The sequence below is a fragment of the Pyxicephalus adspersus genome, chromosome 4 (assembly GCF_032062135.1).
Source record: "Pyxicephalus adspersus chromosome 4, UCB_Pads_2.0, whole genome shotgun sequence".
Classification (NCBI taxonomy): Eukaryota; Metazoa; Chordata; class Amphibia; order Anura; family Pyxicephalidae; genus Pyxicephalus; species Pyxicephalus adspersus.
Genome location: NC_092861.1, coordinates 1,354,682 through 1,370,219, shown reverse-complemented (window position 1 = coordinate 1,370,219; position 15,538 = coordinate 1,354,682). Strand labels below are relative to the sequence as shown.

Sequence of the window (15,538 nt, the reverse complement as noted above, 5' to 3'; positions counted from 1 at the left end):
ATATCATGTATATCATCTCTCGTGTATATCATCCCTCATATATATCATCTCTCATGTATATCATCTCTCATGTGTATCATCTCTCATGTATATCATCTTTCATGTATATCATCCCTCGTATATATCATGTATTGTGTATATCATCTCCTATATGTTCTTGTAATATAGATCTATACGCTCCAATGCTCGTCAAATGATGAAGATACTATGACAGCAGGTAGGTGTCCTGGGGATCCTTTCCTAACACTGCCAGCACCCTCCACTAAATCCCGGTACATGTAAGTATGGGGGGGCGGCTGACACTCCCCCTGCCCATAGAATGGCCAATCACTAGGCCTTAGCACAGTCACATGGGAGTAGGGAGCTTACACAGGAGTAAATAGGGGTTTGTAGGAATGGATTGAGTCTAGGGGAGCATTCTAATATTACCTTCATGATTATTTCCTCTGTACCCCAACCTTCCTATGGGCAATGTACAGGTTCACTTTAAAGGAAAGGACTGGTTTTTCACATTTTATTTTCTATATATATATATCTATGTGAGCCTGATCAGTTTAATTATCAAATAATAATAATTAATATTATTATCAATTAAAATTATTATCACTGCGCATTGAATATAAAGCCCTTTCCCCAGCATATGTTGCAATTAGATACATTTAGGGGGGCAGCCATAGTCGGTATTTACTTACACAGATCACACCAGGTTTTAGTGACTGGGCTTTGCTCTTCCTTTGTCCTAAAGTTTGCTTGGGCAGAGTAACCAAAAAAAAAACAGGGGCTGCCATTCTAACCAATATTATTCTGAGACCCTGAACTGATCTCTTTATCCCCAACTTGTGACCACCCAATCAGCGTTACTTTATATATCAGTTTATAGCAACCATTGCAGAGGCTGCAAAATGCAATATCTAATTATTTCCAATCTGCTCCACAACACTTTTCCTCTACACATAGCAAGACCCAACATTTCCCTATTACTTCCCCGACCATGACGAGAAGAAATCATCAATCTGCGGAACATTGATATCTACGTGCCTTGTCAAGCAACAAGCGTTTGTTGGATTTCTGGATGATTACAGCCCAGCCTATGGACATCCTATTGTCTGATACTTCCTCCATCTACTAGATTGTAAGCTCTTCGGGGCAGGGTCCTCTCCCCCTCCTATTGTGTGATACCTCCCCCATCTCCTAGATTGTAAGCTCTTCAGGGCAGGGTCCTCTCCCCCTCCTATTGTGTGATACTTCCCTCACCTCCTAGATTGCAAGCTCTTCGGGGCAGGGTCCTCTCCCCCTCCTATTGTGTAGATTGCAAGCTCTTCGGGGCAGGGTCCTCTCCTCCTCCTATTGTGTGATACTTCCCCCATCTCTTAGATTGCAAGCTCTTCGGGGCAGGGTCCTCTCCTCCTCCTCTGTCACTATCTGTCATTTGCAACCCCTATTTAATGTACAATGCTGCATAATATGTTGGCGCTATATAAATCCTGTTTATTAATAATAATAATAATAATAATGCTGCGGATATTGAGCCTCGTTTACCCATTTAGGGAGAATTACCTACCGACCTGTACAAGAGGAATTCAGCTCTCACATCTCATAGGAATAAATGACTTACCTGCAGATCAAATCCGGTTTCGCCCAAAAAATAGAAACCCAAATCCAGAGAGAATTAAGGTGCAATAACCCCAGAAAGGTGAGCAGGATACAAGGCTGGCATGGGTCCTGTGGCAAAGTTTTTGGAGGTGCTGCTGGAGGTTGGTGTCCTCAGGGGCAGATGCTGTACCTGGTGCTGAGGCTGTTGGTGGTACTTGCGGAGCTTGGCTACATCTCCAGACCTGACCATGGATGGATGAGGAGGAGGAGCAAGAGCAGAATCATTCAACCTGTCACAGGCTGCAAGGTGGGGGACTCTGTCCATGTTAACTCATCACAGTCCTGAATGGGAGAAGCTGGGCACATCTCACTGCCATGGCAGGCTGCTTTGATAATATGAAAAGCATGGAGTTTACAATATTTCTCTTTGCTGGGTGGGTACATGAGGCAAGAATCAGCACCCAGGGTCCATTTGGGCAGAATGGTCCAGGTATGGCACAGATGCCACTCTATAAAAGGAGCAAATGCTTGCAATGTCTAAGAATAAAGATGCTGGCAGTATTCAACTATTGCATCCCCCTCCCCACACACATACATTCACACACACATTCACACTTTTTTTTTTTAGCACATAACACATGACTTAGGAGCTCGCTGGTGGATAGACAGAACGGTGGCGTGGCATCATTCGCCATCCTTACAAGACGCCAACGCCAAGCTTTCTGCTGCGTCAAAGAGCTGCCATGGTGCCAGTCAATAAAACACCTGCAGTGAACATCTGGTGAATGTCATATTGGCTGCTTTAGATTCATGCCCCATAATGTATATAAATGTATTGATATTTGATAATGTTACAAAGCAAGGAATCACCTTGGTATATATGGATGTGCCATGTGTAATCATTACCTGTGCAGATTCTGCTTCCTACTCAGTGATGCTCCCCACTGATGCTCCCCACTTTTTCTGCTGAAAATGGAAATGCACTAAAAATACTCTGCCAAGGCATTTGGGATTTCAGAGATTTTGCTACTGGTGACAACTTGCTGTGAATTTGCTGCTTTGACGTCACTCCCTCATTCACCAGTGAGCTAATGCTCCATTGCTGCAAGTGGGGGTAGATTCTGGTGCAAAGCCATAGGAGCAGGGCAATAGTATGTGTGGGTATCCTGCTGCTGATGATTGCTTGGCATGGACAGGGTGCCATACCCCCTAATGCCCATTCACACATCTGTGCCCAGATCAGTTTTTCCCTTTTTTGCATGGGATCCAAACATGCAATATTCACCCTGCATCCTTTTCATGCATTATTTTATTATCTCTGCATGTGTCTTTAAGGGAAGGGTGCTATGCTTTTGCTAAAACCTATTTGTTCAAATGCACATAAAATCCAATTCATATCCTCTGAATGTCATCATTTTGCAGGGTAAACACTTTCTAAGAACTCAGAATTGCACAGGTCTTTATTTAAAAACCCGTGGTAAATAATTCTCTAAGCTCATTATAAGCAGTTTGATATTCAGTGAAGTGACAAGTGTAAAAAGTCCCCAGAGCTACCAAAGGATGTTCTTCCATTCAGCACTAGAGGGCGCCAGAGACATGCAGAGCTCTTCCCTGGTATCAGCAAGCATTGCCCTGGTCACTTCTCCATTGGGGCAATAAACTATGTATGTAATTTATGATCAGGTCTCAGTGATGTGTAAAATGCAATAAATCAGTTTATCAAGAGACCATTGAAATGATTTAAATTCAAATAAAAGCTTGGGCTTCAGTGCATTTAGATAAATTAGCTTTTCCTGGAGAAATCATTCACTGATCCGATCCGCTGCCCCATCTATTTAAATTGTTCTAATGGATTCTGTGTTCTGACAACAATAAAAGATTCATTCGACGTTGATACGAGTCTATTACATTTTTTAATGTCAGAGGATTTAAAGGGGTTCTCTGGTCAAACGTGGACAATTTCACATTTAAGATGGCTCAGTGGTCAAAAGACATGCCCATCCAAAAATGACATTTGTAGAAGAAGGTCAGGGCAGAAGTCCAATGATTTGTTAGTAACAAGTAGAATGACTTACCCCCAATGGGGACAGGTTCTTAAAAAGGGCACCTTCCAACCTACAGATACTTACCTTTTATGTTACATCGCTCCCTCTTTATTTTCGGAATCATGCCCAATAAAAGCTGGTGTGGACAATAATACCCAGATGGGGAAATTATAGTGCTTACTGGAGAAGGGGGCAGAACAAGAGTGTCCAAGAGGTGAAGGGAGGGAACAATAGTGCCCTCTAGTGAGTAGAGGGAGCAACAGTGCCCAAGAGGTGGAGGGAGGGAACAATAGTGCCCTCTAGTGAGTAGAGGGGGCAACAGTGCCCAAGAGGTGAAGGAAGGGAACAATAGTGCCCTCTAGTTAGTAAAGGGGGCAATAGTGCCCAAGAGGTGAAGGGAGGGAATAATAGTGCCCTCTAGGGAGTGGAGGGTGCAATAGTGCCCAAGAGGTGAAGGGAGGGAACAATAGTGCCCTCTAGTGAGTAGAGGGGGCAACAGTGCCCAAAAGGTGGAGGGAGGGAACAATAGTGCCCTCTAGGGAGTAGAGGGTGCAATAGTGCCCAAGAGGTGAAAGGAGAGAACAATAGTGCCCTCTAGTTAGTAAAGGGGGCAATAGTGCCCAAGAGGTGAAGGGAGGGAACAATAGTGCCCTCCAGTTAGTAAAGGGGGCAACAGTGCCCAAGAGGTGGAGGGAGGGAACAATAGTGCCCTCTAGGGAGTAGAGGGTGCAATAGTGCCCAAGAGGTGGAGGGGGGGAACAATAGTGTGGGCAGGAGGGTGGGGCAGAACAGGAATCTATATAGGGGCAGACACTCCCAGCTTTAGCATTCCACCCTCAGTATACCTCTCATACTACAGAATGATATAAAATTGGCCACAACATCCATTGGACCTACAGTCTGATATTCATACCCCTGGGGTTTAATGTGGAACTAAACCTTGCAACCGACAAACTGTGAATGAACTGCAATGCACATGTGTAGGAGTTACTTCTGGCCAATCAGGACAGGGGAGGATCAGGCGGGGATTTGGGTGAGGTGATGGAGCACGGACAGGTGAGTTTAGTTAAATATTGGGAACAAGCAGGTGAATTTATTATCACATCATCTGCCCTCTCCTGAATGAAGCGAAGTCATAGATGCTGCAAATACACCCCATTCAAACCCCCCGATAAATGATCACTAACGCGTTCTGCATTTGTTTTGTGACTACGTCTGAGATTTCTGTCTTTTTGCTTCACTATTCTGGAACTCCGCAGATTCAGATCTGAGATCCCAAGCACAATATGTCAGATATCCGGTGCTCCTCTCTTATCATGATTCTCATTTTTGGGCTCCGATTTGTTTTATTCTCTTTGATGCGTGATGCCAAACTAATCCTGCGTTCAGAATGCCAAACCAAAATGAATTTTTCTTTCTGACTTCCATATGTGTCTGCTAGAGATTTAAATGATATTTGGTATATGGTTCTCAGCTTCTGATATTGAATCCAAGATGGCGGCACCCAGTGGTCTTGGGGCCACAAGTGGGGCTTTTAGGGATAATTACCATGAAATTAAACAATTGTTGATTATGGTTATTATGCACTCTTTATATAGCGCTGACATATTACATAGCACTGTACAAAGTGCTGCAAACTCCATGCAGTCCTGGCTGCGATTCTAACCTGGGACCGGAGTGCTAACCACTGAGCCAGCGTGCTGATGGGTGTGACAGGTTCTCTTTACCTCTCCAGTCCTCCAAGTTATCCAGCAGAGCTCTTCTTTGGTAAGTTTCCTCCTGATTGATGAGATGAGCGCGTCACCAAGATTTATTAGTCGTTTTCTGAAAATTGAGATTCAAGGCTGATCCCTAATTCGTATTTATCTTACATTCATAGCGGAGAATGATTTATATTTTCACACGTGGAGTGTTGTGTCGGAATCTGTCAGACGCTCCGTGTAATCAACAAAACTCTGTGTTTACCTGGAGGACGAAATGATGAGAAAATTACTCCGAGACGGGGGAAGTGTCATGGAAATGAGAGCAGCGCCTCGCGTAAACTCCTCTCCAGTGATCACTGCCACCACTGAGGAATGGGCTCAGAGAACTGCGAGTTACATCTGCACCCAATATCAGCGGGGAACCTCAAACACACGCAAATTGTACGCCATCAGAATCTGCGTTATATTATCTTACAGAAGAGTCAGAGACAACAAATGTGTGATCCAATCTCTATAACTCTCCTCTCCTGAAATACTCTGCTCGACATAGCAGCGGTCCAGACCCCGGAACTCAGCACAGGGTTTGTTGGAACCTCTCGTAATGGGCACAACAGGTGTTCAGACCCAGGAACTTACCCAAAGAACCCCTCATAATAGCCACAGCAGGTGACAAAACCCAAGAACTTACCCCAAGAATAGTTGGAAACCCTCCTAATGGGCACAGCAGGTGACCCAAGAATTTGCCCCAGGAATGCTTGGAACCTCCATAAAGGGCACAGTAGGTGTTCAGACCCAGGAACTTACCCCAGGAATGGTTGTAACCCCTGGTAATGGGCACAGCAGATGTACAGACCCAGAACTCCCCCCAGCAATGGTTGGAAACCCTCATAATGGGCACAGCAGTTGTCCAGACCTAGGAATGTACCCCAGGAATGGCAAGAACCCTCCATAACAGGCACAGCTGGTGTAAAGACTCAGGAACCTACCCCAGGAATGCTTGGAACCCCTCATAAAGTGGACAGCAGGCAACAATACCCAGGAACTTACCCAAGGAATAGTCGGAAGTAGAGCAAATTAATGAACACAGTACGGGTGACCCCACCCCCGAGGATCTCACCAATTCCATTTGTGGGACTAATTTTTAATGGTAGCACTCCAGCACTTTCCCTTCCAGGATTGTAATAATGAAGGATAGAAAGCCAGAGTTGGAGGGCTATATAAAGGCACCACTGAAACAAGAACCATTGAAGAACATTCTCCCCAACGGGACACAGACAGGGAAAGACGGAAAAAAGAGCCGTGTGTATTCCAGATCTGTGCAGTAATCCAGTGTGAGATGGAGAATGTCAGATTTTAGGCTCTTTTATACTAAAAGCCAGTGGGTTTTGGGTCCAAAAGCCCCCCTAGGTGTGTAATCCAAAGGGGTAATTATTATAACGATGTTCAGTGCCTTTACAAATATAATCACATGACCCAAGGGGTGGGGTTTGGGGTTTTAACTATAACCATGGTGTCTACTAACAGCCATGGCAAACCCATGAGGTTCAGGAGGTGGGTTCAGTTTTGATTTTCTGGTACTGGGATGCCTATCAATGGCTCTGCCAAGGCATTGATGGAGGAACGCGTGTGAACTAGTTATATTTACTAAAACAGCTCTTGGTTTAAAAACTAGACAGAAGTTCTCTTTGGTGAAGACGTTGGCCATCACCATCACCTGTGGTCAAGATTTGAGGTTGTTTCTGTAGACCAAGGTGCTTGACCTTTCCAGTTGTTTCTCCATCACGAGGTCCAGGTCTTCGGAGCTCTTGTCCAGTTTCTCCGCCAGGTGAAAGGTGCTCTCCAGCAGCTGATCCATCATGAGAAAGTTTTTCCGGAGCCTACAAAGTAAACAAAAAGTCATTTTACATTTTATCTCCACTTATATTGTGATATTTGCTTCTTGCATCATCAGCTGACTTTCCTGGAGCTGCTTTTATCCATAAGTCCAGGTGCTACAATGAAACAATAATAGAACACAATGGCTGAAGGTAATGATCTCTTTTTGGTTGTTTTGCCGACTCTAGAAAAGTCAGAATTCCTTATCTGGATTCCAGTTCTGGGATATATGATGTGAACAGCTTCCTCCCCGCCCCCGCATACTGCTGATTGCAACTTAGCACGCCGAATGGATGAGATATTTACCAATCTGCTGGTGATGGAAAATATATCAGAAATCTATTTCCTAAACAAGCAAACTGAGATCTGCTTGTGTCTGAAATCCCTGAAATCGATGGCTATCAGTATGAGCAAGATGAATAAAGGAAGATTTCGTCTTAATATAGGAATCTAAAGCTCCCTGGCAGGTTGATGTCAGGAGGATGAGCCGGGTCTACTCATCCAATATCAGTATATGACCTCACAAATGCTCTCCAGTCCTATTTCACGCTACAATATACAGAGACATTGTAGACCATTGTGTTCTTCCACCCTTGTGGTCACAGCTTGGTGAAGATCCTTTTCTGTTCTCCCATGACTGAGCCCCGGGGTACAAAGCCACCTCCATAAAGACATGGGGTCACCAGTTTGGTGAGGAGGAACCCGAGTGTCCTGCATTGGAATGGTGAGCCAGGTCTACTCATCCACCATCAATACCTGACCTCAACAATGGGGGCAAATCTCACAGATACCTTGCAAAATCTGATGAAAAGCCTTCCTAGAAGCGTGGAGGAGACAACTCTATTTATTGGCCATAAGGGACAACTCCAAATTAATAGCAATAGGGGGGGGGAGGGACTTCTTTACGTTGTCCATGAGAGGCAACTCCATGTTGATGGCCAAGAAGAGGGCTGACTTCAAAATGTTAACCAAGTTGGTGAGGAGGAACTTCATAATAATGCCTATGGGAGACATGAAGGGGGTTTAATCCATTATAGAAATCATTAGTGAGTTTCCCAATATCTGACCTGACAAAGGCAACAAATCATCAAAGACACTCTCCTAATATCTTGTGGAAACCTTCCCAGAAGAGTAGAGCATAGCCACAAGGACGAACAACAACATATCCATGGAGGAGACAACCCCATTTATTGGCCATAGGAGGCAACTCTATAATAATGGCCACGGGGGTGAGGAGGAAATTCATAATGATTTCTATGGGAGGCAACTCTATAATAATGGATATAGAGGGGGATGACTCCATATTAATGTTCATGGGGAAGAGGAGGAACTTCATAATAAAGCCCATGGGAGGCAACTCCATAATAATGGCCATGTAAGGGGTTGACTCCATATTATTGGCTGTGGGAGGTGAGGAGAAACTTCATAAAAAGCCCATGGGAGGCAACTCCAAATTAATGGCCATGGAAGGGGTTGAATCCATATTAATGGCCATGTTGAAGAGGAGGAACTTTAAAAAAATGCCAATGGAAGGCGACTCCATATTGGAAGAATAGCTTCATAATAATGCCTATGGAGGCAACTCCATATAAATGACAATGGAAGGGGTTGATTTCATATTGATGGCCATGGGGTAGAGGAGGAACTTTATAATTATGCCTATGAGAGGCAACTCCATATTAATAGCCATGGAAGGGGCTGAATCCAAATTATTGGCCGTGAGAGGTGAGGAGAAACTTCATAATAATGTCCATGAATGGCAACTTCATATTTTTGGCCATGGAAGGAGCTGACTCCATATTAATGGCCATGGGGGAGAGGAGGCACTTCATAATGAAGAGGCAACTCCATATTGATGGCCATAGGGGGGAAGAAAAGTTTCACAATACCTGACCCTGCAAAAGGGGGCAGATTATCACAGACACCCTCCTAAAATCTTATGAAAACCTTCCCAGAAGAGTGAAGAATGTCATAGCCACAAAGAGGACCAACTCCATATCCATGGAGGAGACAACTCTATTTATTGGTCATAGGGGACCACTCCATAATAATGGCCATTGGGGAGAGGAGGAATATCATAAATAGCCCATGGGAGGCAACTATAAATTAATGGCCACAGAAGGGGTTGAATCCATTATTGAATCCATTATCCATGTTGAAGAGGAGGAACTTTATAAAAATGCCTATGGAAGGCAACTCCATATTGATGGCAATGGAAGGGGTTGACTCCATAATAATGGCCATGGGGGAGAGGGGCAGCCTAATATTAATGCTCATGAGGGCAATTTTATTTTAATAGCCATGGAAGGGGTTGACTTTATATTGATGGCCATGGGGTAGAGAAGCCCATGGGGGGGAGGGGGTAAGTCTATATTAATGGCCAATGGGGGGGAAGAGAAGTTTCATAATAATGCAAATGGGCGCAACTCCATTTTAATGGCCCTTGTTTTGGGTTGGAACATCCTATAGGCATATAGGTGGGTACTGAATCCGCAGTACAATACCATGGCCCTGTTAGGCGTGAATATCTTGGGTTTTGGTTGATTTTCAGGGATATCAGGTAATGGGAGCTGTAGAGAGCATTTCCCTTGTTTTATGTTCTACTTTGTGATAACAGCGATGGTTTCTTGTTCAGTAGAACGTTAGTCGTGAGATAATTGAATTGTTCACATCGATGTTATCCATCTCCTCCCCGAGAGCTTCTCACAACACACAGAACATTTTCTCTTTTGTTTCTAGCAGGATGTTTTCAGTAAAGTGCCATCAAGAGAAAAGCCTATTTGTTTATTTCCAAGCAGATAAATTACTGGAATGATAATTAACCTTCCTCAGGAAAAGGCTTTGCATTGGAGAGCTGGACTGGGAGCCACCAATGGCTCGGAGCCAACCCTGAACAAGCCGGATCCTTAAAGCAATCACACTCATTAATCTAAATGATAAGTATTACTGGTGGAACCAAGATTGAAAATTCAAAAATAAAATATTGTGTGGCTGTGATTGGCTGTAACTGTGATTGGCTGTAACTGAACCAACCACACACCCAGGGCCACAGACATATGGATTGTACCGTAATGCAGGGACGTTGGGACATGTAGTCTGGTATCTATTGCTCGTCCTACTTTGGGTCTTACATGGTCAAATGTGACTGAACCATCCAAGGCAATAAGATGTAGTGCAGTGTGCAAACACATATGTCCCATAAAACAGATATTCTGACCACCACTTTGCTTCTGTTTATATTTTTATGAGAATCATTTACATTTTATTCCATACAAAGCCCAAGTTTTATCTCAGTCACCGGAACAAATTCAAGTTCTTGATGTAAAGCTAACAATTAATATATATTAGAAGATGGGTCATATTTGAGGGTTGGATGATTGTGATTAATCATTGTGTATTGATCGATCCTAATGAACTTTATTAGAACTTTCAGTTGTAAGCCAGAAACAAGAATAATGGACTGGGCTTAGTTCTGCCTTTCAGTTTGGTAACTTGGCCCAAACTGAATGAAGCTGAACATCACTAAAGTCTGGTCATTGGACCTAGGGCACTGACAGGTACATCGGATTCAGCACCTATGGGCATCGATAAGTACGTTGGTTTCTGCGCCTAGGGCACCAACAGGTGCGTCAGAGTGAGCACCCAGTGCAGGGACAGGTATATCAGATTCTGCACCTAGGGCATGGACAGGTATATCAGATTCTGCACCTAGGGCATGGACAGGTATATCAGATTCTGCACCTAGGGCATGGACAGGTAAGATTCTGCACCTAGGGCATGGACAGGTATATCAGATTCTGCACCTAGGGCATGGACAGGTATATCAGATTCTGCACCTAGGGCATGGACAGGTACGTTATATTAATCCCCTCGGTCACATACAGGCACCAATAGGTACCTCGGATTTACCACCTAGGGCACTGACAGGTACATCGTATTCATGACCTAGGGCATGGACAGGTACGTTATATTAATCCCCTCGGTCACATACAGGCACCAATAGGTACCTCGGATTTACCACCTAGGGCATGGACAGGTACATCAGATTGTGCACTTAGGGCACTGACAGGTACATCGTATTCATGACCTAGGGCATAGACAGGTATGTGGAATTTAGCACCAAGGGTACTGCCAGGTACATTGTACGTTGTGCCAGTCATTGTCCGCTGGCTACATTGGCTGTGCCGTACACTCTACCTGTCATTGCATGAGATTTACCCATCTAAATACACTGTACACCAGACTATACACCAGAATAAAATTTGGCTCCTGAATCAACCTGAACATTTGGAATCGTTTCCGGTGAATTGTTGGCAAACTGAACAGAAGCAAATGCAACCAACACTGAATATAAAATTCTAACCAGACTGGCAATGGTTTATTATATGGTGGCCAGACATTTATTCATATGATGATAAATCAATCAATGTGGATGGATTTAATATTCCATATATTAGTGGGCCCCTGATGTTACCTATTCCTGGTAGCGAGGGCAGAAAGTCGGGAAAGGGTTAGTAGTGATTGAAGAGAAGCTCCTGTGCCCCCTCCCCCATCACCTAAAATAATGTCCTCTCCTCTCTGGGCCATTATGGTTATCTCCTGAGTGTTTCTTGAATATTGTATTATTGTAAATTGTATTATGCTGCACTTTTTGGAATTACTGTTTTCCACGTGTTTTCTATTCATCATTCTGCCAGTGAGGTCAGCAAAGTGATCTGCATTATTTCCAGATGTCAGTGCAGTGATATTATCTGCCCCCTCCAATTACTGAGCCATGCCACCTGACCTTCCCTAAATATTATCTGCCCCCTCCAATTACTGGAAACGGGGGGAGCCATGCCACCTGACCTTCCCTTAATATTATCTGCCCCTTCCATATGCTGAATCTGATAAAAATTTGCGTATGTAGTAAAAGCTCAACCCAATCTTTTCACCCAATTACTATTTGGTCAGGTTACAATGTAATTGTTTGTAAATCTAAAGAAGATTGCAAGGTTTATGGCCAATGTATTTGTAAATCATGGATCCCATGGGAGTTGCAGTACAATGGTGTAAAATAATCGGATTCTTACTTTTTCTTCTCATCTGGAACATCTGAGCCATCGTCATCCATCCGCGTGTGGAGCTCATATATGACTTTGTTCAGCGTCCCGTAGAATTCCTTGGTGTCCTCTCGGATTCCCTTATTATGTTCTGCAATGACCTGCTGGTAGCCCAGGTCCTGGACGTCGGCATTCACCGTGTACTTTAAGCTCTGCAGAACCCTGTCATGGTCCTGGAGAAGGTTCTGTAGGTACTGGACCTCCTCCTTGATGCTGGGACCATCGTCCTTCTTGGCGCATGACTCCTGGTGTGGGGTCACAAAGGTTATCTGACATTTGTTGGCCAGCGGTGGGGAATTTTGGGGATGCTTGGGTTGGTCTTGTAGGGTTCCTGGGAGATATCCAGAACCTAAATCAGCCAGGGCCTCATCACCGCTCTGCGCTGAACTGAATGATATGGCAAAGCACAACGCCAGCGCCGTGCACAGTGCCCGGGACAGCCGCATGGTACCCTGCAAGAAGAACAGAAAGTATTATTATTCTTCAAGTATAAGTCTACATTGGTGGTACATCCAATACTAACTCACAAGACACCAATATAGTACGGATTTATTAATTGTGATTCCTTTATTCATAATTTTAATATGTTAATAACACCACTGGGTAAAAACGTGGATAAATCAAGAGGTGTAAATGCAAATTTGCACAGTTTTCTCGCTCCTCACTTTATTTCCTCCTCCCTCCCTTGCACTGCCCCTCCTTTCCATTACTCGTGTTTTTCCTTCCTTAATAGTTGTCGTCTATTTCCTTCCTAATTCCTCCTTCCCTTCTCCCTTACTCTCTTCCTCCCTTCCTTCATCTCTTTCTTCTCTTTTTCTCTTCCTGACTTCCCAACTTCCTTTCTTTCTTTCTTCCCTGATTTCTTCCTTCCTCACTTCCACTCTTCCTCCTTTCCTTTTCTTCCATTTTTCCTTTATTCACTAATTCCTTCCATTACTCCGTTCATCTCTTCCTTCTTTTTATTCTTTCCTTCTGCTCTCCCTCCTTCCCCTCCTCTTCCCCTTCCTTCCTTCCTCTTTTCCTATCTCCCCTCCTTTCATCTTTTCTCTCTTCATATCTTCTTTCCTCACTTCCTTCCATTCTTTTTCCCCTCTTTTCTTCCTTTCTCTCCTTTGTTCTCCCTTCCTCCCTTTGTCTCTTTTTTCCCCTCTTCCATCCATTCTTTAGCTTCTCTTTTGTTCTTTCCTCTCCTCTGCTCTCCTTCCCTTCCATCACCTCGTCTTTTTCTCCTTCCCTTCCTTCCTTCCTTCCTTCCTTCCTTCCTTCCTTCCCATCTCCTATCCCCTCTTTTCATATTTCCTCCCTTTATATCTTCTTTATTTTCTTCTCTCCCTTCCATCCCCTCCTCTTCTCCTTCCTTTCTTCCTTCCTCTTTTCCTATCTCCCCTCCTTTCATCTTTTCTCCCTTCATATCTTCTTTCCCCACTTCCTTCCATTGGTTTTCCCCTCTTTTCTCCCTTCCTCCCTTTTTTATTCCTTCTTCCATCCATTCTCATTCTCATCCATCCCATCCTCATTTTTGTTCTTTCCTCTCTTCTCTTCTCCTTCCCTTCCATCCCCTCCTTTCTTCCTTCCTCTTTTTCTATCTCTCCTCCTTTCATCTTTTCTCCCTTCATATCTTCTTTCCTCACTTCCTTCCATTCTTTTTCCCCCTTTTCTTCCTTCGTTCCTTCTCCCTTTTTTCTTCCTTCCTCCCCTTGTCTCTTTTTTTCCCCTCTTCCATCCATCCTTTAGATTCTCTTTTGTTCTTTCCTCTCCTCTCCTTCCCTTCCATCACCTCGTCTTTTCTTCCTCTCCTCTCCTCTCCTTCCTTCCTTCCTTCCTTCCTTCCTTCCATCCTTCCTGTCTCCTATCCCCTCCTTTCATATTTCCTCCCTTTGTATCTTCTTTATCCTCTTTTCTCCCTTCCATCTCCTCTTTTTCTTCCTTTCTTCCTCCTTGCTCTCTGCCTTCCTTCTCCCCTCCTTTCTTTCTTCCTTCCTTAAACTCTTCTTTCCCCTCTTTATTTCATTCTTTATTCTCTTCTTCCTCTCCTTCCACTTATAGTTGGTTTATTCCCCGAGCCTTTTCCTGTACTGTCATTGGGCACATCCCAGGCTCAGTACCGAGACACGGCCGCTGTTGTGCTATATTCCCATGATCCCTCAGTACGGCAGATGTGGAGCGGCTGAATGCTGACATCAGGTATCAGGTGCCGACTTATTTTTATCTCCCGGTTACTGTACAGAGACTCATTAATTCCCCGATCTCCAGGTGAGACACAACCCCCACCTATTAGGAACATTCATTCGATTTATGAGCAGTTAGAGGAATAAACATTCACCCAGCATTACACATGAAGTGTTGTCACCATCGCCCAATCTCCAAAGTGACCGGTGATGGCCAAGGAGACAACGGCAGGTTCCACGTGTCTGGGACACTCCGTCATTTACAAGGATGATATTATTATGGCCGCCATGTGCCACCAGCAAAGCCAATCAGGCCAGACATTCATCAACATTCCTCACCACCAATGGGTGAATGGACGGCCCCTGGAGGGGTGAGGAAACGATGACAGAAAAATTAAAACAAAAAATTACTAAGGAGGTTTGTCAGCCATTCATTTGTAGATTTGCTGGTGTGCTGGGGACCATTGCCCCGTCCCATGACCCCAATTTCGGCCAAGCCTTAGCTGTCACACAGAGGGCCTCACATTCTAGAATACTTTCTAGGTATACAGAGCAGTTTATGGTCAACTCAATGACTGCAAGTACCCAGGTCCTATGGCTGCTAAACAAACACAAATCATCACCCTTCCACCACCGTGCTTCACAGTTGGTAGGAGGCCGATATGCTGTGTTTATCATGGAACATTTTGCTGTGCTTTATGGCCAAATATTTATTGAGCTGAAGCTAAATCCGGCTGCTATGTATGAGGCTTTTCTAACTGTCCTGCCATGAACTTTAGTCCAGGATGGAGCTTTTGGGGTTTTGCATTTTCCCATTGAACGCTCTGACCTTGGGGTGAGAGAAGTCTGGCAACTGTCTGGAATATTTTCCATTTTCTCAGTGTAGAATGAAGGAGTTCAGATTGTGTCATGTGATCAGTACTGGAGGGAACCAATAACAGCCCTTTCGGCTGGACACGGGTGTGGGTGACACAGAAGAGAGGACACGGGTGTGGGTGACACAGAAGAGAGGACACGGAGTGTGGGTGACACAGAAGAGAGGACACGGGTGT

General features: G+C 44.3%; 1 protein-coding gene across 1 annotated transcript in view; it reads right to left on the bottom strand.

Annotated features, from left to right (window-relative positions):
- Window positions 1-6,408: 6,408 nt before the first annotated feature.
- The window catches only part of LOC140329946 (uncharacterized), a 55,307-nt gene continuing 46,177 nt past the window's right edge, over window positions 6,409-15,538 (bottom strand). Inside the window, exons 2-3 of the mRNA XM_072410337.1 lie at window positions 12,289-12,770; window positions 6,409-7,218 (exon numbers count right to left, since the gene is read on the bottom strand). Coding sequence (XP_072266438.1) covers window positions 7,062-7,218; window positions 12,289-12,770 — 639 coding nt within the window. The 3' untranslated portion in view covers window positions 6,409-7,061. The remainder of the gene's footprint in view (window positions 7,219-12,288; window positions 12,771-15,538) is intronic.